The sequence below is a fragment of the Anoplophora glabripennis genome, unplaced genomic scaffold (genome assembly GCF_000390285.2).
Source record: "Anoplophora glabripennis isolate ALB-LARVAE unplaced genomic scaffold, Agla_2.0 scaffold7, whole genome shotgun sequence".
Classification (NCBI taxonomy): Eukaryota; Metazoa; Arthropoda; class Insecta; order Coleoptera; family Cerambycidae; genus Anoplophora; species Anoplophora glabripennis.
Genome location: NW_019419456.1, coordinates 730,645 through 756,979, shown reverse-complemented (window position 1 = coordinate 756,979; position 26,335 = coordinate 730,645). Strand labels below are relative to the sequence as shown.

At 33.5% G+C, this 26,335-nt stretch overlaps 1 protein-coding gene across 1 annotated transcript in view; it reads right to left on the bottom strand.

Moving 5' to 3' along the window:
* The window catches only part of LOC108910615 (proline dehydrogenase 1, mitochondrial), a 55,196-nt gene extending 29,176 nt beyond the window's left edge, over nucleotides 1–26,020 (bottom strand). Inside the window, exon 1 of the mRNA XM_018715296.1 lies at nucleotides 25,575–26,020. Coding sequence (XP_018570812.1) covers nucleotides 25,575–25,871 — 297 coding nt within the window. The 5' untranslated portion in view covers nucleotides 25,872–26,020. The remainder of the gene's footprint in view (nucleotides 1–25,574) is intronic.
* Between the last annotated feature and the right edge of the window lie 315 nt (nucleotides 26,021–26,335).

The window sequence follows — 26,335 nt, the reverse complement described above, 5'->3', positions numbered from 1 at the left end:
TTTTAATTTCTAGAGGTCACTCATAATTATTTTAATTTTCAAAGTAGTGTACCTGTCGAGCGACCTCTAAAAAATAAATATCAACGAACTACATTTTTTTTTTATTAAATTCGATGAAGAAAATAATATAAATAAATTACACTTAAATTTTAAAAAATTAAAAAATTATAAATATTTGATACTGTGCGGTAGAAATGCTTCGAAAATTTTTTTTAAGTGTCTCGTGATTTATTTTTATTCTTTTGTTCATTAAATTCAATAAAAAAATTATTCGACTTGATATTTATATTTAGAGGTCGCTCGAAAACATTTTAGGTACACTACTTTTAAAGATAAAATAATTATGAGTGATCTATAGAACTTAAAATATCGATTTGAAATTTTCAGAATCGAGATTTATTTCAACCTAGAAAATGATAGAATAACGAGAAAAAAATTTTTTAAAAATTCAATTTTTGACAATTTTGAAAATTTCTAAAAATGTTGAGCGACCTCTAAAAAAATTTTTGAGGGGACTCTTTAAACATGATAAACTAACATATTTTCACAAGACACGAAAAAAAATCGTATTATTTGGGCCACCCTACTATACTTATTTATTATTTTTTTTATAAAGAATCATATCCCGCAAATTTTGTATTTAAATTGAAATAACGTCTTTTTTTATAAAGTTGCCCCCTTCGAGCCTACGCCGCTGGCGCCCGCTCGTTAAAAGAGCAGCCCAGCGCGTTATCTGGTTTATCAATTTACCGCGTAAAGAGCAATTCATTTACCTCGCTCGACGTCGCGCGCTGTGACGTCAAAAGGCGTAGCGCTCCGGCCCCCCCGACACACCGCCGCGGCGGGCGGCGGCTGCTATTATTAGAAAAACCGTAAAAGCATTTCCACCGGGAAAAGTGCGAGTCACCGACCCTGTGGCGCGGATGACTCTGCCTTCGATTACGCAAAGCGTTACGCGGTTTTCTCCATGACCACACATACCTTTGTGGAAGCGTTTCGGTTTTTTGGGGACTCGTCAGAAAAAACGGAAAATTTCACACGCAAACCGTCACATTTTCCGTGAAAAATGATAAATTATCTACATTTCGACATAAAACTTTGTATTTGTACAATTTTTTTTGTTACTGTTTTAATTTAATTTAATGTATTCATAAAACGCGCAGGGTTGCCGATCTGGATAATCTGAAATTATCGGAAAATTTCACCCATCTGGAAATGTCAGGGAAATATCAGAAATTTGCATGAGATGATCAATAAGAAACGATTAAAACTTTAGGTACCGAAAAAAATAGCACGAACGTTACTTAAATATTTTAATTAAAAAGTTAACAGATATGAAACGAATGGTCATAGAAGGCCAACAAAAACTAATACGTGTTCAATCATCACATAATAGTAACATATTAAGATGATAGAGCAAAGTTAATTTGTTCGAAAGATCTAATTTTCAAATTAAATAGAATTCGAAAAAATGTATTATTAGATTTATCAATACGTAGAAGATTTATTCATAAAACATTTCAAAATATTGTAAACGAAAATATGTATTTCTAGGCGTGAGTAGTCGTGGACATGCTGGCATAAACTTTAGACTTCAAAAAATGTCCAACGTCCTTCAACGGCATGATCTGGATTGCCAATTCTGATCACCAAAATGGGAAATTAAACGACCAGGAAATGACTCGTGCAGTAATTGAATTGTTTCTCGGGCTGTATGGCATGTGGGACCGTCTTGGTAAAATCACATGTCTTCTATAGTAGGATCATATTCGGTGCAAAGTAATAAATCATTGCCTGTCAAGGAATCCAGTGCAATGCGGTTTTAAGGGGTTCAGAAATTTAATAATTTCTTTATACATTATGAAGGGATCGGTTCACGTCTGGCACCCCTGTTCCTATAAAAATTCCTTTAATCTCATAAACTATTTATTTTAAATGTAATTTATTATAAATCCAATTTGTTTCAAAATTCCATATATGTACTACATTTTACCTCTTTGTTTTTTGGAGGCTGTTTCTGATTTACGACCAAGCTAGCCAGGTTAGTATTTGACATATAACCGACGACTTCGTACACTTGATGGACCTGGGCGACTACAGCTACTACCACAATGGGTATAATGCAGTATTTCAGATTTTACATTCAATTTCATTTTAATTATCTTACGAGTCCTAAAAATGAGGACACGATTTTCCTTTGATAAAAGACCGACAACTTTTTGCTCTACTTTGCATTGAATACGATCCTACTATACATCCATATCTTGCAATTTAGGCTCAAAAAACTGGATTATCATGTTGCGATGGCGATTAACTGGTATTGTCTGATCACCCGCATTTTCAAAGAAGAATGGTCCGATAATGCTAATGCCTCCAGCCCAAAATCCGCACCAAACAGTGACACGATCTGGATGCATTTGTTTCTCCACGATTTCATCAATTTTCTAAATCCAAGTGCGACAATATTGTCGATTTAACGAAGATGAAAGCCTCACTACTGAAGATGATTTTGTCCCAAAAATCAGCATCCACTTGTTCCATAACCCTTCACTCTACGTTGTCTTGAGTTAATTGAACTTTGTAAGTATGAAGATGCAAAACTTTCGTGAGAATACGCTGTAGAGAGCCTCTCGAAATTTTTTGCCACGGTGGACTCTCAGCAACACTCTCACGAATTGCTTCGATGTTTTGTGTTGAACGACTTGTTCAAGAGCGGCCAGAGTGTTTAAGGTCACTAATTGATCTAGTCCCCCTTAATTTTTCAATTATACACTTCACAGTTGATGAAATTAAATCACTATTCCGACCACATTTTGTAAAATTTCCGAACTGTAGCTGCCAAATCTTCATCATTTTTTAAAATATTGCTCAACAATGAAAACGTGATATTCTTTCGTGTAGCGCTCCATTTTTAATAACCCTGAACTGTTAGCAACTGCTGTCACGCTGTCTTTTTATTTGGCAACACTTTACTGCACAAATGGCGGCAAATTCAAATCTTGCGTGAACTTTGGGCTACTGAATAGAAAACAGAATTATGTAGCGCTATACTTCGCACTGATGTGTCAGGTTAAAAATAAAACCGTAAAGAAAAACAACACGAACTTGCGTATAATATTACTGGTTTAGCTGTTTTTTACGAGCAATTAGTCCGCTTTTGATAGATAATGTATGTGGGTGGGCTATTTAAAGGACTCTACAACCTGACATTTCTGGATCGAAAACAACGGACTATATCTTACAAATAGCACTGAAGGCGAAAAATAAAGTACATATACATCTGTTGTTACAAACTGATAAAATCAATACTGTCTAATTTTTTCCCTAATTTGCGGGGAAGTTTGTTTTTTTTGCTGCACAGGAGACCTGTACCTGTTAAAGGAATACGACAGGGTTTTTCCAAAATTCTATTATTATCGAATCACAAGCGTGTTCTTAATGTTTACGATATTTTATGTCTACGTCGCTTTTTCAATTAGTTTAGGAAAACGAAGTCTATATATAGATTTAAAAACACGTTTGTTTGCAAGTGTTTGGGAATGAAAACAGATTATTTTCGAAGACCTTTACCAGGCTTAAATCTCTTTTAAATTACGAATAAAATAGTGGTGTTTCACAGTGTCGTCACGGACATCCTTTCATATCTTTTGTCTATACGTAGGTTGTTACATGATAAACATACAGGACCTTCATAAATAATTACAGCCGCGTGACCGGTAATTTTGTTTGGGACAGTAATTTTATTTCCTTCGTGTCGGAAATTAAATTTCGGTATAATTAAAACAATAAGATCAAGGTTACATTAAAACATAACATTCTATTTCACCGGTTGTGATTGGTGTACTTAATTTTTTATTTCAACCAATCAGCGATCGCAATATCTAGAGCGTAGACGTAAAGGTTTGTCATTGTTCATTGAAAACGTATCGTTAATATCGGTGATTTAGTACCAGCCGGGCAATGTTGGTTGCCTAAGCTGAGAAATGAGAAATTAACTCATTATATTACTAATTTTCGTCATATTTTGAAAATAATTGTGGTTTAAACAATTTCAGAATATTTAAATAAATTTGTTTTTGATCTTTTATAAACAGTATATAAGTCTATGCACTTACCTTTGACACAATAGAAAAATAAAGTTGATAAGTAAAGGAAGTTTAAAGATAAATAATTATCGGACTGTTGAAAGACCAATAATTATTAATGTTAGGCACTTGAAAATACGCAAAAATTAAAAAAAAAATCATCAAAATCGGACCTCTAGAATATGATATATTAAAAATTTTTAAGCGCATCGCGGTTTTGAACTCGCCGATTCAATTTCGAGCAGGCCGAAGCGGCCGCGCTCTCTGCTTCCCCCACCACCACCACCTGTACGATTTTCTTGAATTTCTCGCTTACATAAATAACTTTAAACACGTTTTAAATAGGTTGCCAATGAAGAAAAGTATTGTAATTTTAGACCTGGTAAGTACTCGGAATACCAAAGGTATTTTTCGAAAAATTAGCCCGGATGTCCCAGTACATTTAGTGTAAATGACGGTTAACTTTGATCGGCTATAACTACGTAACTAATTGATCAATCGATCTGTTTTTTTTTAAAGAAGCGTCTTTCCAAGAACTTTTAAAACCTGCTTTAAAAAATTTGATTTGATTGAATATTCACAAAGTTCTAATTGTTTATAAGTACAAAAATTCGACCAATGTTTAAACAAGCGCCAGAGCTCTCCTAATTGACGGATTCGAATTTTTCAAAAAAAGTTTGAAAGCTTGAGAGCCCTTCTATATGTGATTAAATTTTCAAGTATCTAAGGGCCTTGGTTTTTGCTGTGCAAAATTTTGAAAATTTGCAATTTTTTTTTCAAAATCTGGATTGCAAAATTATTATGCAAAATCTATCGAACCGATTTTGATGAAATTTGGTGTGATGATTCTACATAACATGAAGTTTTCTTGAGCCAAGTATAAAGGTCCTACACCCAATTTAAATACACCAAAAAAATTCCCTAAAAAGTATTGTTTTTTAACCCCATTTTTGTGATTTTTTCGATTTTTACCATAATAATCATGATTCATTCGATTTGTAACTAGTCATGTTTTGTAAAAAATTTAATTACAAACATTTTTTTCCTCTTCCATTTTCGCCTAAAATCAACTCTTGAAAAGATACATAATTAAATAGGAAGAAAAATATGACATTTTTCGAATTTTTTTAACATATTGTGCCGCCAAAAGTTAAGCCCACGTTTTTTTATGCGCATAGAAAATTTTTCATTTCTAGTGATATTTGAGAGCCAAAAAGCCAAAAATCTCCGTGGATATACGATTCACCCAAACCAAAACAGATACCGCCTAGTCTAATATTGTTTCTCGTAAAACGATATAATTAATTATGATTTATAAGTACAGTACATTATCTATATTTATTTTCTTTTATACAATAACGAAAGCAAGAGACACACAACTTCAAAAAATCCTGTTCATGTCAGTCGATTTCTTGACAAAATAAATGTTGTCATATATACAAGGTGTTTCTTAAGTAGAGGTAAAAAATCCAGGGGTGTAAAAATAAGGGTTTTTTTGTTAATAAATGTGGGGTCTTAGGACAGCTACAAACATTAAAAAAAAAACAAAATTAGGTGTGCATATTTACAATGGCAGTAGGTACAAAACAGAAAATTACCAGCTTTAGAAACTTACCAGTGGCGGATGTGTGGGTGTGTCATGGATCATTATTTGCCAAAAAAATATATCGCCCTGTATAATATTACAAATAAAATATGTATATGCGTCTTTGTTTTATCTTCACTTTTTATTTTTTTACATTTTCCAAACCAATTAACAAAAAAATTGGTTTATTTGATCAAGTGCATTTTTAAATTAAAAAAGCCCCCAGATTACAGAAGCCCCCCCTTGCCCCCACGGGGGGCTCCAGGGGCTTCGGGCATACTTATCAGTGTCTGAATTGAAATCCCCGACCCCAAAAAACCCCGAGTGGAAATTTAGAAGGCAATTACTCAGCTATTCGGTGTTTTACAGAAGGCCCTCCTTGCCCCCTGGGGGACCCCAGGGGCGTTGGACATACGTTTCACTGTCAGATTCGGAATCCCCGACCCCGAAAACCTCCGAGTAGAAATTTAGAAGGCAATTACTCAGCTATTCGGAGTTTTACAGAAGGCCCCCCTTGCCCCTTGGGGGGGGGGGCTGGAGCGTCGGACATATGTTTCAGTGTCAGAATCGAAATCCCCGACCCCAAAAACCCCCGGGTGGGGATTTAGAAGGCAATTACTCAGCTATTCGATGTTTTACAGAAGACCTCCCGCTTGCCCCCCTAGGGGGCCCCAGGGCCGTTGGGTATATTTTTTAGGTTCAAAAAACCCGTGCACACAAATTTCTACAACTTTTAGTCAATTTTTACCATTTTTAGAAAATTTGGAAAAATTGATGCACTCTATGATGCACTTTATGCATCCGCAATGCAGTTTCGATCCAGCCCCAAAGTGTAATATATAGACTTTTTTCCTGATATTTTTCCGAAGACAATGCCGAAAACCGCAACTCAATCGGTTCATCAGAAAAAAATTACCGTATTCTGGGTGATTTTGGTCTAACTTGCCTGGACTATATGGTTTACATTTATGGCCTTGCAAATGGAAATGGACTGGGGCTAGACCTCCACCACTGGTAAGTTTCTAAAGCTGGTAATTTTTTGTTTCATACCTACTGTCATACTAAATATGCACACCGAATTTGGTTAAATTATCTCAGTTTAGAAATCAAAAATTAAAAACTGATTTTTTTTTTAAATTTTTGACACGCTGTAGGTGGACAATGGTTGTCTTAAGACACAACATTTATATAACAAGACACCTATTTTTACGCCCCTAAAATATCAGTTATATTTAAATCTAACTCCCTGACAAAAGCGTACAAACAGAATAATCTAATTGAAATTGGCGGAACTTGTTAATAAAATAAATTNCAAAAAATCCTGTTCATGTCAGTCGATTTCTTGACAAAATAAATGTTGTCATATATACAAGGTGTTTCTTAAGTAGAGGTAAAAAATCCAGGGGTGTAAAAATAAGGGTTTTTTGTAAATAAATGTGGGGTCTTAGGACAGCTACAAACATTAAAAAACAAAATTAGGTGTGCATATTTACAATGACAGTAGGTACAAAACAAAAAATTACCAGCTTTAGAAACTTACTAGTGACGGAAGTGTGGGTGTGTCATGGATCATTATTTGCCAAAAAAATATATCGCCCTGTATATTACAAATAAAATAGAGCATATGCGTCGTTTTATCTTCACTTTTTATTTTTTTACATTTTCCAAACCGATTAACAACAAAATTGGTTTATTTGATCAAGTGCATTTTTACCTCGATTTTACAGTTACTTAAATTATTTACAATTAAACATATCTTAGAGCCATACAAAACAATAATAATAAGCCATCATCTTATATAATATTGTGTATTGTCAAATTAAGCTCATTTTTTTTAAAAAGATTAAGTTTTATTAATGGCTTACGCATATTCAAATGCTTAATTTGCCAATATGGTTTTCATTTATGGCCTTGCAGATGGAAATGGACTGAGGCTAGACCTCCGCCACTGGTAAGTTTCTAAAGCTGGTAATTTTTTGTTTCATACCTACTGTCATACAAAATATGCACACCGAATTTGGTTAAATTATCTCAGTTTAGAAATCAAAAATTAAACTGATTTTTTTAAAAAAAATTTTGACACGCTGTAGGTGGACAATTGTTGTCTTAAGACACAACATTTATATAACATAAAACTATTTTTACGCCCCTGGATTTTTGACCCCTACTTAAGAAATAAGTACCTTGTATAATTTTGTATAAAAAATATCAGTTATATTTAAATCTAACTCCCTGACAAAAGCGTACAAACAGAATAATCTAATTGAAATTGGCGGAACTTGTTAATAAAATAAATTAAGACAAGATTTGTTTGTTAAAACAGACTACTAGGTACTATTTTTTATAATTACTATCTACTACTAGCCCGTTTATATTTATCTATTGAATCTGGCATTGGATGTATCCAAATCATTCACACTATTATTTGCAAATTCTTAGAACATATTAGTAACAAATTTACAAATATGTAAAAAGGGTAAATAGACACGAACAGTACGAGCACAACTCCAAGTTTTCCCTGATATTTGCGTTTTTTAGAACTACGCGTAGGTTTTAGAAATTCTCGTACACAAAATACATACATTAAAAAAATTCATAAATCACTTTGTGTGATATCTTTTATTTCTCTTATGACATTTCAATCATAGCCGGCCTGATTAGGTCCGCTGATTCAGGAATGGCCAAGTGGCCCGTTTCGAATGGTCTTTACCAGAGGCCTAAACTTTCCCAAAAAATTGTGAGAAAAATCAGAAAAATATGGAAAGTTAGGGTACTTTAGGAATTTTTATTACAATTCAATACAGTAAAGCGTTCTAGCCATTTTGTATGGCAATATACAGGGTGTCACAGGATATGTGGGCAATCTCTGGGATTTATACAGGGGACGTTAAAATAACATGACAAGTTCCTATAAAAAATTTCCCTAGACAGCTCCCCTACGGAGATACACGCCCCTGAAAACTTATTTTTTTTTTAATAACTTAAAATACTTTGTGCAATTTAATTATTTTTAAATACGATGGGCAACAGAGGATCCAACAATTTTCAATTCGCAGAGCTAGGGGATGCATAACATGGAAGGAGCTCATGTTGAATAGACGTACAAAATTATGTAATAAAAATCATATTAAACAAAAATATATATTATTAGTATCAACCAAGACTGCTTTTTTTAGTTTAGGGTTCAAGCTATCTAAAAATATTATTTTGATCTTTTATCGTAATGGGTGTAAAAAAAATTACATTATTGTGCTGCAGCTAGTCCGTCCCTGGTAAATCAAGTAAGACAAATCATGGGTCAATTTTTAAGTAATCTTTTAAACAAGCTTACGGAGATGATGCTCTGGGTCGTACGCAATGTTACGAATGGTTTTCATGATTTAAAAGTGGTCGTCATTCAATCGAAGATAATCCTTGACAGTGCCGATTTTACCATAAGAGCTGCGGAGCTGCAGAACACATACAATTTTATGTATTTAATCACATTAATATCAACAAAATATTTAAAGAATCCAAATGTACTCGCGCTAAAATAAATCTAGGAGCTTATATTATTATTTATTACGACGCGAGCTACGCTCCTTAATATATGCAACCTCATATACAAAATGTGTGCACAGCGAACAATTACGCCTCTTTCACACTGACGTTGTTTTGCCGGTCGGTAGCAGACCGTCAGACCTGACGGCGACGTTTCTGTGTATGAAGCTCTATTTAACTATGTGCAATTTAAAAGTTTAGTCGTTGTTTTGCCGATCGTTTTAAATAACGTCCGTGTGAAAGAGGCGTTAGATGCGTCCTTTTGTTTTTATTGGCTAATCAGGCACGTGACCCAGTACACTTTTATATGGGCTTTTGTGGCTGCAACAACGACAGCCACTGCTGCAGTAATATTTCGTACGTGGTATGTGGTGGTTTATTTCTGCGAGCGGCACGTGTGAATATTTTCGTTTAGGCGTCTACGGATATTATAGTTATTAAAATGAATAGCGTTTCGTTTTAAAAAAAAAATTTGGTTCTCTGCCTTATGAGGATAAACTAAAAATTAAGGAATTAGGTGGGCCAACACCACAATTAAATATTGAAGTTAGTGGAACAAGCCGAAGTAAAAGTTATAAAAGACAATTTAATAATAATGTATACACAAAAGCAGAGTGGGTGTGCGGGTGTGATTTAAAAAATACACTGTTTTGTTTTCCGTGCTTACTTTTCGGTGGGGATAAAGCATGGACAATATACAGTGTGAAAGATTTAAGTAATTTAAGTCATTAGGTAAAATCGAGTGTAAAATAAACATAAGAAGTCAGTTAGATTCTGCATATAGGAATTAATATCCGGAAACACAATGGACCGGTAACGAAAAATCGTTATATATTATCTAAAATCATAGATTGCATAAAATTTTGCGGAGCTTTCGAATTAGCACTTCGCGGACACAAGGACAACCCTGATGTGTTTCGTGGACTCGTAAATTTTAGTGCAGATCTTGACGACATATTAAAAGAACATCTAGCCACATGGGTATGACCGGGATTTTCTGTGATTGTACCGGTAATTAGCTGTATGGCCCCGGATTTCGGATTTGCACGTATGACTCCCGGAATATAATATAATGTACATATATATATATAAAGATAAAGAAAAAATCATAACACGGCGAGGAAAATTAAAATTCGTTGAATCGTTGGTAAATTTCCACAACGAATTTTTTGTTTATAAACAATATTCAATAATTTAATAAAATATATTTAGTTTATTCCAATTTATTTATACCGTCAGTAGGTAATTCGTGAATAGATATTTCAAAAAGGTATAAATTTCGAAAATCGTTCTTGTGAAAATCTGTATTTTTGTATAAATGGATTGTTCCTTGAAGTTCAAAAGTGCCAGGAAAACCCGTGACCTTGAAAATTTTAAAATTTGTCGGCGCCATTTAGAGACTCCGGAACACATTCAATCAATGTTCACGTGCCGCCACTGATCCTTGAGCAGGAAGGCCTTCGACATCAAATTGACGACTCCCACGTTCAGAAAGTCAAAGATCTGGTGCGTGCAAATCGCCGATTGACTGTCAGAGAAATTGCACCTTTAAACGCCTTTATTAACTATCACTACGTACTAATTGTCACTGAAATGTCTCAAGCGGTTTCGAAAATATTAATTTCCTTCTTTTTCCTAAACATCCCGTATTTTCGCTACGGAACATTTTTGTATCATAGTTTATAAAGCAAACTATCATTTATTTTCCATGTAGAATCACACCCTTAAATATTCGCGTATCAATAAGGAACTCCCTGTATATTTTATATACGATTTAACCTAAGGGAGGGGTCTTACTGGTGCATGAATTACAAAGCAGCTTACGGAGTTAAGTCGTTAGCCTTGCCGGCTTGTCCACATCGCAATATCGAATATGTTCGACTATTATCAAATTTCCGTTGATGCGGTTTGTTTTAAAATACAATAAAATATATTGTTATTGATTTTTTCTTCGGTGTCTCAAAAAGGAACCCTTCGCAAAATCAGCGAAGGATCCTAAGCATAGACCGACACTTATTTCAGTTAACTGTTTTGTAAAACAATTGATTTTTAAAATGCTCAGTAAGTACAAAAAAAACATTTTTCGAATATAAACCATAAATTTTGCTTGAGACAACTTTGGAACTTATATTTGTTAATATGCACTCTTCGTAATTTTTTTTGTAGTTACTCTTGGAAGGTACCATAATATTTGTCATAACTGTTTTTCCGTGAAGATAAACATGAAAAACTACAGAATTGGAACATGTTTTTTTTTGACAAGTTGCATCATTTTCCGGAAGATTTCCCAACATTTCTTAATGATACAACGAAATTAGTACGTCATTAGAGAGAATTAAAATTATCAAAACATACACCTAAGTTCCAGCTGATAAGAAATCTTTTTCATTTTTCGACGCAGTATTTGCTTCTGGTAATCTTTCCAGTTAAAAATATTAAAACGATTCCGTACCAATACAAACGCACGTATTTTATCATGCACAAGATGCGATAACGGTATCTTTTTTCAACAGAATACCTAAGCAAACAGTTTTGGGTACAATCTACAACTAACGATAGTTGTTCTTTTGTAAACTTATCGGTATCGGTACTACCTCAGCATTTCACACAACATACTAGACTCGTAGTCTCCATGCTCCTGTGGAATCGACAGCTAAAGCCTGTTAGAACTCAGGTATTGCGCCTGCTCGTTTTTTTCCTTTTCTTATCAATAAACACAGTTTGACGCTTGCGATTACAATGTAGATATCGGTGAAGGTCGCCTTAAAAAAATTTCACAACGCGACAAGTACCTACGTGAAGTGCACATGTATTTTAATATTTTTATGTCGCAAATATAGCTATCGAAAAATCATAAGACACCAAGATTTTAGGTTTTTTAAATTCTATTACAATAAAGTATACAGGATCAGTCAAAAAGTCATGACGAAACAAAGTTGCCTTTTCTTTGCTGGAACACCGTGTATATTATTCCATATTTCAACGAACGACAGAGAGTCCGAAGAAAATAACGATAATATTCATAGTCCTGCTGTTAAATAAGCGAAATTCGCTTGAAAATAATATATTTGACAGTCTGTAACTCCGTTGTTTTTCAATTTTTTGAACTTAAAGATCTTTTCATAAGATTTCCGAATATATAATAATATATAACTATATCACCCTCGTGCGTCGTATATTTGATTTTACAACTAAGGCTCAAAAATAAAAAAAAATTCTAGGTTGCAAATTTGAAATTAAAAACAAATTATAGATTTAATCTACCATGAAAAAAATCAGTGCGATTGTGGAAGATCCTCGGGATTGTCCAGACTAATAATTAGTTAATTTGTTTATAAGGCCATAACTTGTAAACTATTCAACTTACCGATTCCAGATTTCGTGTGAGTTATTAGACAGTGATAAGGAATGAGAGGATGCGATGCCAAAACGTTCTGATAATAATAACGGAGTTTATAAATGTTTAATTCAAGTCATAAATAAACTTCTTCTGTATATAACTTTTGATCTAATCAATATTTTTCGAGGGCTAGTTTTGTAGGTCTTTTGAAGGCGAAAAAAAAGTACTTTACTGTTTTCTCGTGGAACTGAACGGAAAAAAGTTAAAAGCGAAAAACCTGAATTTACGTAAAAATTATACAATTAACCAGCCTGTAAACAATCTTCCCCCTATTTTTATGACTGTGGAAACTAATATGTTGTTGTACATAATATTTAGCATCTATAGCGATAAATTCAGCTTGTCGAAACAAAAACTCGCGTCCAACTCTATATTTCCTGGCCTATTAACCGTTTTCGAGATATCGAACTTTGAAAATCATTTTCTTATAAATAGGTCAATCAATAGAGCATTAAATCGGTGATTTTGTGACAAAAATACTTGTAGCAAACGGACTGGCATATAAAAGACAGTCTGTAGATATATACCTATATGTTTTACCATTAATTTTTTTATAAACATTTTTATGCAAAAAAATCGCATTTTTTTAGTTTTTTTGCTTATAAAACCTAAACTAACTAGTCAATCTATTTGATAGATTTTAAAAAACCCCAACACATTTGTGTCATATGATTTTACGATATCTATCTTCCTTTAGGAGATAATCGACTGTTTCCGTACGTACCAACGACCATATATAAAAAAATACCCCGAACAGTATTAAGTTTTTCCGTTTTGATCGCATACATTTCGCTGCCTGGCCTGCCAGACATCCATATCTGCTGACCAAGAACTGATTTAGCTCATCAGCTCTGCAGAATCAAGTTATCCGGTTTCTTGATAATAACAGTAGCGGGCGATGCACACTAGATTACAGTGTATTCTCAAGGTCGCCCGATTCACTCTCCGTGCAACAAGCGGCAATGAGCCAAGGCACAGACTGATTCAGAAATAGACCAGTTGTATAATGACGAGCCTCAAAATCGACAGCATTGAGTAATATCCTAATTAAAACCCATTGTATCTGGCGCACAAGGTCATTTCTGAGCACGGCCACCAATTTTTTAAAGACGATTTAGAAAAGAAATTTGAACCTCGAATTTCGACGCTTCTTTTGTTTGTTGCCCGAATAGTAACTTTGTCCGGTGCCACCATTAGCAACATAGTAGTAAACGTGGGGAGAAAACAGGTGATTTGATTGGTCTATATTAGATTTCCACCCCTACCCAGGCAGGAAAAAATCGATAGAATTCTGTCCCGGCCCGGAATTTTCTTTGGTATTATACCTTTATTTAATCAAAGAAGCTTTGGAAAGTCTAGTTTTCTTCACCTCAGATACAACAATTTTGTTTGTTTACATATCCACCAATTTCAAACCGAGCTTCATCATCTTCTTCATTCATTCCAAGAGCCCAATTAACAAATCTACAACATAATCCATGATCAGTTGGTAACAATCTTGTGTTAATTGTATTTTGTTAGCCTTTAAGTGAAGATCCTTGTGCAACAGATTGAATAAAGTTGTTTGTTTAATGCCTTATTGCTGTGAACGATGACGAATTGATATGTTTGGTTCTGCAGTGACAATGTCATTGACAGCTGCAATATTTTCTTGTGAACGACCACTACGACTGTAAATTTTACTTCCTTGATGTTGAATTGAGCCAGATTCGTCAAATTTATTCACAATACTTCGAAAGGTGCTGTTTGTTGAACAATCTGTTTTTCCATATTTTGAACGATATTTTCTTCCAACTTCTGCATAACTTTCACCAAATATTTTTTGACAATAAAGACGTGTTGCTCAATCGTATACTTACTTCTCCATACTTATTAACCGTCACGTCTCTACTTAACAGGTGTCAAAAAACTAAAACCATCCTAGTACAAAAAACACAAATTGAGACAAATTTAAAAAGTTAACTCAAATTTGAACACCCTTTATTATTAATAGCTGTTAACTAGATATTGTGGTTCACAATTCAATACTCGTTGCTAAAATAGAGTGAAGAATGTGTGAGAATGTAATAAAATGTTTTTTAAATTAAATTTAATAAAATAGGCAACTATTTTTTAGAAAGAAAAATAATTATAATCGATCTACTTAATCATGTTTCAAAATGCCTATTTTTCTAATCCCAAGTAAAATTTGGAAACAAAAATATGTCTTTGTAGTAGCAGTTTTTTTACGTGATTAGTCATTGTCGGGAGGTGTTAATAGAACAGCAAGAATACAGGATATTTCCTTGAATGATTGTATTATTTGACATCACAATATCCGGTATGTATTTCTGTATTAATTATACAGGGTGTCTCATAATTAGCTGCCGACCCTGAACAGGCCGATTCTATGATCAAAACTAAGTAAAAAAGTTCATATGAACATGGGTCCGGAAATGCTTCCTAAGGGCACAGGGACCCATTGAAGAGGGAGGAACGGAAATCATTTTTTTGCAATATCTCTCAATCGCGTTGTGATAAATGAATGAAATTTGGTATACACAGCTAAATTTTGATGAGCAATTTGATGGACTAATCCATTTATTTCCACAAGGTCCATTGGGGTGGGTACGGGGGGCCCTTGGTACTTTGCGTGTGTAACTTTTTCATCTTTGACTTTTTCACAAACTGGACAGCAAATTCCGTTTTCTCGAACTGTTTTAAAAGGTACTCTTGTTTCAAATCGTTATCTTTAACGGTTTCTGAGAAAATCGCTCTTGAATTAATCCCACTTTGGTCAATTTCATAGTAATTTAAACAAAAAAAAATTTTTTGTTTAAATTTAATCTAATTTTAATAAAAAAATAATAATAAAAAATTAAATCAAATAAAAATTAATCCTTTAAATAGAAAAGAGAGGAAAGGAAAATTATATTATTTTTTGTTTAGGAAAGTTTTCGAGTAAACGACGATTGAATGTTAGAAAACGTAAATTTTATTCATTAAAAAAATAACAATTCCTATGTCAAGCAAATACAATTCATTAAGTTTTCTACCTAAATGAAGTGTTTGAATTGCCACCTACTGACTTCTTGACAATACGCAAGTCTGTGTAGAAATTCTTCTTGCACATTATGAATTATTTCTGGGATAACTCTGTGTATTTCATCTAATATAATTTTGAAGTTCTTCTAAATAATGTGGTCTATTAACGTACACTTTGGATTTTAAGTAGTTCTATAAGAAATAGTCCAGGGGTGTAAGATCTGGGGATCTCGCGGGCCATTCCGTCGGTCCTCGTCTGCCGATCCACCTCCTAGGAAAACAATTGTCCAGAAAACCTCGAACAGAGCGCGCATCGTGCGGAGGTGCACCGTCTTGCTGAAACCATATGGCGTCATCAGGAATATCAGGTCATTATCTTTAGGAAAAATTACTGCAAGCGCTGAAATAAGGTCATTTTGTAAAAACTAAAAATATGTTTCTCCTGTAAGGGTTCCTTCAAAGAAGAAATGCCCTACTATTCTGTTGTCAACTATTCTAGCCCAATGAGGATTTCCCGGACTCCAATACCTGCAAGTTTGACGGTTCACTGTACCATTGAGACAAAACGTGGCCTCGTCTGAAAAAAGTCTTTGCCGGTGTAAATCTCTATTTACTTGACATAAATCCATTATAATTTCACAAAAGTGTAAGCGGCGGTAGGGATCTTCTTCACTGAGTTCCGGCACAAGTTGAATTTTGTAGGGATGATATCTTTCCTTCTTCAGGATGCGTAGCACTGTGGTCTGACTAATTTCATTGTTTAATGCAACCAATCATGAAGTATTATGAGGATTATCTACAATACTTATCAAAATATTCTGTTTGTGATCTTCACTAACGCTTGGACGTCCAGGTTTTGGAATATCTACAACATTTCCAGTTTCTCTAAATTTAGATTATATCTTACTGACTGTTGATTGGCTGATACGGCGATCTGGATGTTTTTCATTAAATAAATCGCAAACTTCCTGCTGCGTTCTAGTCTTATCCCCGCATCTGATAAGAATTTAAATTTCAATTCTTTGTGTGACAGTTAAATGTGCCATAATACTTTAAATTCAACAATAATTTTTATATCGTTTACAATACTTAGAAAGTCGTTATGACAGTGACACTTTGTAAAGATTTACACCTACGTGATCCATAAAAAACTTCAGGTATTTTGAAAAACTAAATTTGATAACGTTTTTGCTTTATTTTAATTGATTTGGGTTTTCTAACATTCAATCGTCATTTACTCGAAAACTTTCCTATGTAAGATGGCAACATTTTAATACTGTCGGATCGACAATGAAACGATCTTTCAGAATCAAAAAAAAAAATATATATTTGATAAGATTATTTTTTTTTATCTATTTGAATTTGCAAATTTCCTTTAAAATAGAGTAAAAAATGCTAGAGCTAATAATACACATGTTAACAAAAGTAGAGTAATCATGTTTAATTTGAACAATAACAATAAAATAACTCAATGATTTGTCGTAATTTTAATAGACATCTTTACGGTCTTTGTGAATTCCCCAAAGTGGTCTACTGATGCCATACAATTGCGTCCTTCGAAATTAAATTATAGGTATTAACTTAACTACCGACGATGTAATAGCCACAATATCCCGCACGAGGAACAAAATTAAGCTTATTTTTGTCAGTATCGCGTTTTATATAAATGATTAATATACAGCGAGTCCTCACAACTCGACTTTAAACTTTTTTTCAGCTAAACAAACAACATTAAAATAAAATTTCAAGTATGTACATCCAAAATACGTAATAGACACACCCGTGATACGAATTTATCAATTGAAACCAATCCTCATTAAGAAATAAGCTATAACTGCAGTAGTCATTGAAGGTAAAATATAACGTTACTTTTCCCAAACAGCACCGATTTGCACCAAAATTTGGATTTAGGTTCTACTTACCCCTTACTTCAAAGTTGACCCTGTGCCGGGGGTTGCTTTTTATTTTTTTAAGAGTAAAAACTACCCCTATTCGAAAATAATTATAGAATTGTAGATTCGAGCGTGTAATAGATTGAAATCATTTTTTAATAAGTATGATGAATTGAAAATTGTCAATCCTTAAAAACCGCCCCCCTAAGACAGTTAAAAAATAATGTTGAAAAATATTATTCAGCAACTTGGAATAATTTAATCATTACAGTGATATTAAATTAAGATTTCTTTACTGTTTTAATTTTTTATTATTTATTTATAAGTTTCAACCCTTATAAAAACAACCCCTTGCAAAAAAAAATCGAACAATTTTAGTTCAAAATATAATACAATCTTTTTATTATTTAAAATGTAATGTATTTATTTTATCAAACCTTAAAAAAAACATACTGATTCAAAATAAATTTGACATCAAAAATAGGGAAAATAAGAATTTTATTTTTATATGAATTTTAATTTTTTTATTTTTATAACAAAATTTTTTTTTATTACAAATAACATAAATAATAAAAAATTCTTTTCACTCTCGTCATCCTTGTCTATTCTATTCCTAAAATTCCTATTTCTATTCCTAAAATATAGCTATAATGTGTAGGTATTCATCAATACTTCAATATACGTGTTTTGATATCTGCAAAAATATGTTATTGGTTCGTTACCTATAACTCGCTTAGTTTTTGTTTTTATGCTGTCAAGCCCTTCAAAAAACCATTTTGTAGGTTTTTTTCAAGGGCTATAAGATCAAATAAGTTAAATTTTCGTTCAGCCATTATTTTTGTAAGGGTTTAAGCTGAAAGGGCTTGAATAAGTTTACGGCCATATCTTAGGTACTTAATTTTTATCCTACAGAAAAAAAAACAAAATTTTCAAAAAAGCAAAACCTACAACTTTGTACTCTACAAAATTTTGCGTATCATTAATAGTTTTTGAGTTATTTGGAAGAAAAGACAATTTTTCCAAATATACAAAAATTCTCTTTTCACTTCAAGCTCTACTTTTTTCAAAACTAAGCACTTTAAACCGGTCAAACTTCAAAGAGCATATTACAATTACATAAATAAAGTAAATCGTAAAGTGGTAAAAAAATACGGACCAACTTTATTTTCGTCACAACTCGCTTAGGTTTGATGCTAGGGACTTTTATAAAAAATAAAAATAAAGGTTCTTTCAAGCACTTTAAAAAAGGTTCTATGAGTATTCCCTGAAAAATGTATTGGTTTTTGGTTATTTCACGTTTAAACTTTCACGTTTTTTTATAAGCTACATTTTTAATAAGAATGATTTTGTTGATAAAATACTTACTTTTTGAGTTATTCGCAAAAAAAATATGTTTTTTTTTTTGGTTAAAAAATTTACACATTCACTCGCGAATAAGTCGAAAAGTATTGACTTTCAGAAAAAACTTTATAGAACAAAAGTTGCTTAGAATTAGTCAATATATCCATTCCCCGAGTTATTTTCAATGAAACATTTTTCACCTCGAGAAGGGGTGGCATCCACCCCCAGGGTAAAAGGTCAACTTTGAAGAAGAGGGTAAGTAGCACCTAAATCCAAATTTTTATGAAAATCGGTGTTGTTTGGCAAAATTATACGGGAAAATGGTCATTCACTGGACTACAGCGCCTTCTTTGATACTGATTACCAGTCACCATGTGTTATCTTCCTTAAAAGATAAAACTGGACCAATCGCCTACGCAACGTCAGTTTATTGGTCTATTGTAAGTTTCATTTCATTAGTCTGCTTTAGTATCGGACCTGGTTCTTTTTTTTATAAGCGTAGGTCACGATGTATTAGCAATGCGACCTTGTATGAATGGACCAAACTCGTAGAACCGCGTCATCAGAGGTCAAAGTCAACTGGTGAACATTGGGATGTCTCAATGAAATTTCAATTAAACTGCGATAGTTTTGTTCCACAGAATGATTTTGTTTGATGATTGTTTGAGAACGCCTTTTTTGTATTTCGATGTAAATTAAAAGATAGACAAAAGCGATAAGCATAATAGGCGAGCGGTTCGCCCCTAAAAAAAAGGCATGGAACCGACTAAATTTTTGAAACAAAAACCTACAGCTTGAAACTTTTGTAATTTTATAAAGTGTATTTTTCCGATAATTTACATATATTTTTTATATTTTTCGGCGTGGTCAGTCAATTACAAACAAAAAAGTTGTAAAAAAAATACTCGCTAAATGGCTTTGAAAACAGTTTTTTTTTTTTTTTGTAAAATGGACCAAAATAACCGCATTTTGTTCTTTGGCAAAAAATCGAAAATGCTTCGTTTCCGAGATATTTACAATAAAGTGACGAAATTGACAAACTTTCGGAATTTTTTTCTCAAAAACTACTGAACAGTTTAATTCTAAAAAAAGCATAATAATCGGCAGATTTTCTACTTTAAGATATATATTTTTTTGGTATGGGTCAATCATTCTATTAAAGGTCTAAAGCGAGTTAAAAAAAATTTAAATTTTCTTTTTACAATATCTTGGATTAGATTATATTTACAATAAACATTATTATGATTTTTTTAAATCGATATATGTTAACAATACAAATGTACAAAAGATCAGTTTGTTTGGTTTTGTAGCCAGAGTAAGGTTTCTGTAAATAATTAGTAAAATTTAAATATTCGATTTTTGGTTTTATAAATGGCTAAAATTGACTTGAAAGTTATACCAAAACTAAACTAAATAAGCTTTTTAAATCGACAAATTAACCTAATAATAATAATTCACCTAGCGGTCTCGAAAAATAAAAAGTTATTGGATAATTTATTGGATAGGATCATTATTTTATTATTATTATTATTATTATTTTATTATTATTATATTTTACAAAAATATTAAGAGCAATAAAAGTATATTAATTTCTTTTTTATTTAATTTTTAAATAATAAGTTTTTCGTTATTTTCGACAAGTTCTAAAGTTGAAATAAGCGTTTCATCATCAATTTCGGATGGATCATTCTGACATTTCATCTGAGCACGCACAGACAGCACAACATTCCAGGTTCGATGACAAAGTTACAATTTTTGTAGAACATTTTCCACTACATGAACAAAAATATTGTTGAAGCATATCTAACGCAGTTTCTCCTTCGAAATAATTAAAATCCAAACAACCATTTTCGATTTTCCATCCATGTGTCAATGGATCAAGAGTTACAATTTCACTATTTGTAGACTGTTTTTTACTCGCTTTAGACCTTCAATAAAATAATTGACCTATACCAAAAAAATATATCTTAAAGTAAAAGATCTGCCGATTATTATGCTTTTTTTAGAATTAAACTGTTCAGTAGTTTCTGAGAAAAAAATTCCGAAAGTTTGTCGATTTCGTCACTTTTTTCACATTAAATTGTAAATATCTTGGAAACGAAGCATTTGTCGAATTTTTGTCAAAGAACAAAAAGTGTTTATTTTGGTTCATTAAAAACTGTTTTCAAAGCCATTCGGCGAGTGATTTTTCTTACAACTTTTTTGTTTAACAATTGACTGACCACACCGAAAAATATAAAAAAAATATGTAAATTATAAAATAAAGTCACGCTGCAGGTTTTTGTTTTAAAAATTTAGTCGGTTACTTCATTTAGAAGCATCTTTTTAGGGGTGAACCACTCGCCTATAAGTTGTTAGAAAAAGGCGAGGAAAAAGGTTTAGTTCATAGCCCACCGCAGGTGCAGGTATGAAGTTCGCGGCAAGGTACGTTTCCTGTCAGGTGATCTTCATGTAGAAATATTAAGGAGGTAGTTGATACAGTGTTTGAAAAACAATAGAAATAGGTACCTTTGAACACTTAAAATTTATTCTAGTACCTGCTACAATACATTCACATTTATTTTTAATAACGCTTTTCAATATGTTAGCACTAAAAAATTAGAAACCAGAAAACTCTAAGCTAGATAGTATATTTGAAATGAGACAGCCTGTACGGTTTTGTAAACAAACACAAATCTCTCGTTTATACAGGAAACACCCTGTATATCAAGTGAAAGCTCATTCTGCTTGGATGGTTCACAGAGTTATTCACTATTCTTTGCAAAGTCTAGTTGGCCGGCTTTTTAGATTCAAGCAATAACGAGACAAAAAAATACCGCATTCCAAGTAGTCTTGCTGACCAAGGTAAACGTGTCGACTGATGCTTAATGTTACATAGACAATTTTAAGCCGCAACTTGAAAAAACTGAAGATTTTTTCAGTGCACGTTAGATAACTCATCATTATTATTTTTCTTGTTCTAGTCTAAAATAAAGCCTCCGTATTAATATTACAAATTTATTTGTGAAAGAAGTGTGAATGGCACATTTTTTTTTTAATTTTATACCTGACGGCAATTGAACAAGAAATAGGGGCTACGGACTTACGGTTAATAAATATTATATTCCATTCCGAACAGTTAGAGATGAATGGGATATATTTTTTATCAAGGCACGCCGAGCTTCCTATTGTCTCTGTGTCAGCTCGAGTGAAATGTACCAGTCACAAAATAATCAACCTTATCTAAATATAACTTTATAGCCGACCAATTCTATATCTGTACCGCCGAATTTTTACAGCCCGGAATATCAATTTCAAGGTTAATTAGTGGTGACATTGCCATGAAAATTGGATTTTAATATAGAGTTTCTACATTATTATACGCATTGGACAAAATTAGAATTGCAAGTTCAAAGTAAATAACCATTTCAATATCGGGCAAATGCAAATTTTTTTTTAAATGGAAAAATTTTACAGCTCATAATTTCGTTTTTCTATAAAAAGTCCTTAAAATTTAGTAGTAGCCCTTTTATACAGGGTGTTCCACCTAAGAGGGATTCTTCTGTAACTCTGCAACTGTAAAATTTATAAAAAAAATGGTTTTAATAAAAGTTGCCTGTAACCTGTAATCATGTTGGGCCATGTAATGAAAATACATGGGCGCTACATAACTTTGTTATATTAAATTAAACACCCTGTATATTATTGTATTTTTGAATTCCTTGGTTAATATTAGGTACAGTTTATTAAATGTACATGGCACTTCAAACTTACGGTTTTCGAGACAATTAGTTGTTTTTGAAAAAAAAATCACGATTTCAGCTCTAACCTAAATGAGGCTAGATAGCGACTAAACCGTAAGAGTTAGAAACCTGCAGTTTTAACAGTTCGTTTTGGCATAAATTACTCTATCTTGTCATCTGTGAGCAAAACGTGTACATTATTAAGACTCGGAAATACTGAGACCTACATTTGATAATTTTTTTTAATGGAATGACCCATATTAATTGTCATAGGTGAATGTCAAATTGAATGCCCTTTCGACTGATATAAGGTTGTCCATACTTATCTTTAACAATTTTCCAGAAAAATCAGGTTCTTTTCTAAAGTCTGAAAAAGTAGCCATGTAATAGCGTCAAGAAGGCCTTGCAAAACCACTTTTCTCTCACATTTCATCAGGCCTGGGACTGACAGTGTCAATATTTACTGGCATGTTCAAAAAGTGGTTTGACATACAAAAGTAAACCACTAACAGCAACTAAAACGAAACAAACTGAACCTCGAAAAACAACAAGGAGAAGAATACTTAGACCGCTGATTTACATCAATTGCTCGAAATGTCCTCCATTTTGATTAATACACAAACGAATTCGGGTTTTAAAAGACTGTTCAACATTGGTCAGCATGTCTGGCGTAATTTTTTGAAATGCTACTGTAATGCGATGCCACATATCTTCCGCGGTTGTTGGTAGTGTAAGGTAAGCTTTACTTTTTATAAATCCCCATAAAAAGAAGTCGCAACTTGTCATATCTGAACACCTTGAAGGCCAACTCACTGGTCCCCCGCGCCCAATCCATCTGTTGGGAAAAATTTCGTGTAAAAACTGACGAACCGCAACGGTATTGTGAGGTGGAGCACCATCATGTTGCATCCACATTAGTCGAAGTGTAACTAAAGGAATGTCGCCTAACAAATCTTCTAGAGTGTTTGTTAAAGTTTAAATAAACTGCTCCAGTTAGATGCTGGTCAAAAAAGAATGGCTCAATGACATGCTGTCCTAAAATTGCTCCCCACCGGGAGTAATTGACCGGAATTGGTGAGGATTTGCCGTGTTATAATAATAATGGTAATTATGACTATTAACAAAACCATTTTTATTAAAAGTAGCCTCATCCGAGAACATGGCCCATTTCATTTAAATAAATCATCATCTTGATATAACATCTCAAGTATCCACTGACAAAACTCCATTCTCCGCTGAAAGTCTACTTTTAGTAACTCTTGGTGTAATTTGGATGCGATAATGATGTGCTGTGCTGTGCTTTTGTAAAATCCTATGTATCGACGTTGTACTAATACAATTGCAAGGCCTTCTTGACGCTGTTACATAGCTACTTTTTCGGATTTTAGAAAAGAACCCGATTTTTCTGGAAAACTGTTAGAGATAAGTATGGACAACCTTATATCAGTCGAAAGGACATTCAGTTTTGCATTCACCTGTAACAATTAATATGGGTCATTCCATGTAAAAAAAGATTTTCAACTCGTAAGATTATTAAATGTAGGTCTCAGTATTTCCGAGCCTGAATAACGTACATGTTTTGCTCATAAATGACAGAATAGAGTAATTCATGCCAAAACGAACTGTGAAAACTGCAGATTTCTAACTCTTACGGTTTAGACGCTATCTAACCTCATTTAAAGAGCTCAAATCGCGATTTTTTTCAAAAGCAACTAATTATCTCGAAAACCGTAAGTTTACACACCATGTACATTTAATAAACTCTACCTAATATTAACCAAGAAATTAAAAAATGCAATAATGTACAGGGTGTCCCATTTAAAATAACAAAGTTATGTAGCGCCCACGCGAAATGGAACACCCTGTAAAACTAAAAATATGGCTCACATGATTCCAGACAACTTTTATTAAAACTATTTTTTTTATAAATTTTACATTTACAGAGTTACAGAAGAATCCCTCTTAGGTGAAACACCCTGTATTGCGAATTCACCAAGAATGCATAATAATGCACCAAATAATTTCATCATAACATTCAGAATTACCAAACTGTGAGGTTAAAATTTAATTCCATATTTGTTTCAAATAAATTCACGTATTTGTAAATCCAAACCATTTATGAATAAATTGACGAATTAATACATGAATTTATTCATGAAAAATGTCAAGGAAAAAAACAGCCACATACAAAATGATTTATTTTATTTTAGTTTTCATAAAACATTTTATCAATTAAATATTAAAGTTGTCGATTAGCAATTAAAAATTCATAATATATTTTACTATTATTTAATAGGTACGTATTTATATAAAAAAAATGCTAAAATATTATTTTACATTACTGAGGACCACGTTAAATCATGTTAAGTAAGGTTATGTCAACAGCCTACGTAGTCACAGCCAACTAGAGAAATAATATTCAACGCGACGTATTTTTTTCAAGCGCGATCCATATCCTGCTGTATAAATTGCCCCAAAACCGAGTTATTCGTGTTGCCAACACTGCCCCTAAAAGCGGCGACCCAATTAGATTAAACCCACCCTGTATCCTATTATGCAACATCAAAGTTGCGCAGTTAGAAACGAAATATTTCAAAAACCAGGGGTTGCAAGCCGGGAACAGCATATTTAACGTTTAAAACATGAAATACACTTAGTAGAAGGTAATAAAGGCAAGTCAGTGTTAACATCTACGGCCTTAAAATCGATACAAGACGTTGCGGCCGCTGCCAACATCAAAAATGAAAAGGCCATTCGGACTAGATCAATTTTTACTGCATTTTTGCGTCCTGCTAGTCATTATACTTGGCTTTGACGATTGTACTGTTGCCTGTGGCCTTTCCAGAAGTTACCAGAGCGTAGAAAATGCATTAAAAATCAACTCCGAGCATTGCAGAACGAAACAACGCCTGTCTGATAAGTTAGGTAATGCGGCGGAGCGGTTTATATATATTTTTTTCAGATTATTTAAATTAATGTACGTACCTTCATATTATTCTGAACCAGGTATTCAAAAGAGCATAGAGCGTAGACCACGTAAGCTCTGATGAGCTCCAGATTGGTCTTGCTCTTAAAAGCCGCTTTGGCATCCTCGAAGGTAATGTCCAGGGGGTCCCTGGGTGGCTGCTGTACTGTCTTGGGGGAGGTTTGGACGATGTTCGCGGACGTAGCTGTCGTAGACTTCAGCAGGGCCCTGCAGACATGGAACTTGCTGGGGTGGTCTTGCAACAATCCGTATTTCTTGTACACACTACATCTGATCACAGTGCGGAGAAAAGCCATCACACACCTTTTAATCCGAGTTGTGTCGCGGGGGCAGCGTTCTACTACACCTTCCTTCTTCCTGGGCAACACTGAGAATGTGAATGTGACGAAATCGGATCGGAGTCGCGCGCACTACTTACGTCTTGCGGCTAGCAGCGGTACTGGGAGGCTCGGTTTTCGCAAGGTCTGTTCACAACACACGCGGTTCGGCTTTCGGCGGGGTCATGACGTCTGCCTCTCGGGAATTTGGCGTTTGACAGACCGGTGGAAGGAGAAAAGTCAGAGCGACGCGCGGTGTTTGTTTTCACAGGTCACTTAAGGTTGTCGTATTCTTAATTAGAAGGTCTACATACCTCAGCTGTGATCAGACAAAGATAGATAAACTGTCTTGGTGCTGATAATGCTGATATCTGGCGGAGAAAACGTACATAAATTGTAAAAATGTAAAACATAGAAGAAATAGAGTAAAGCAAATAAGGGGT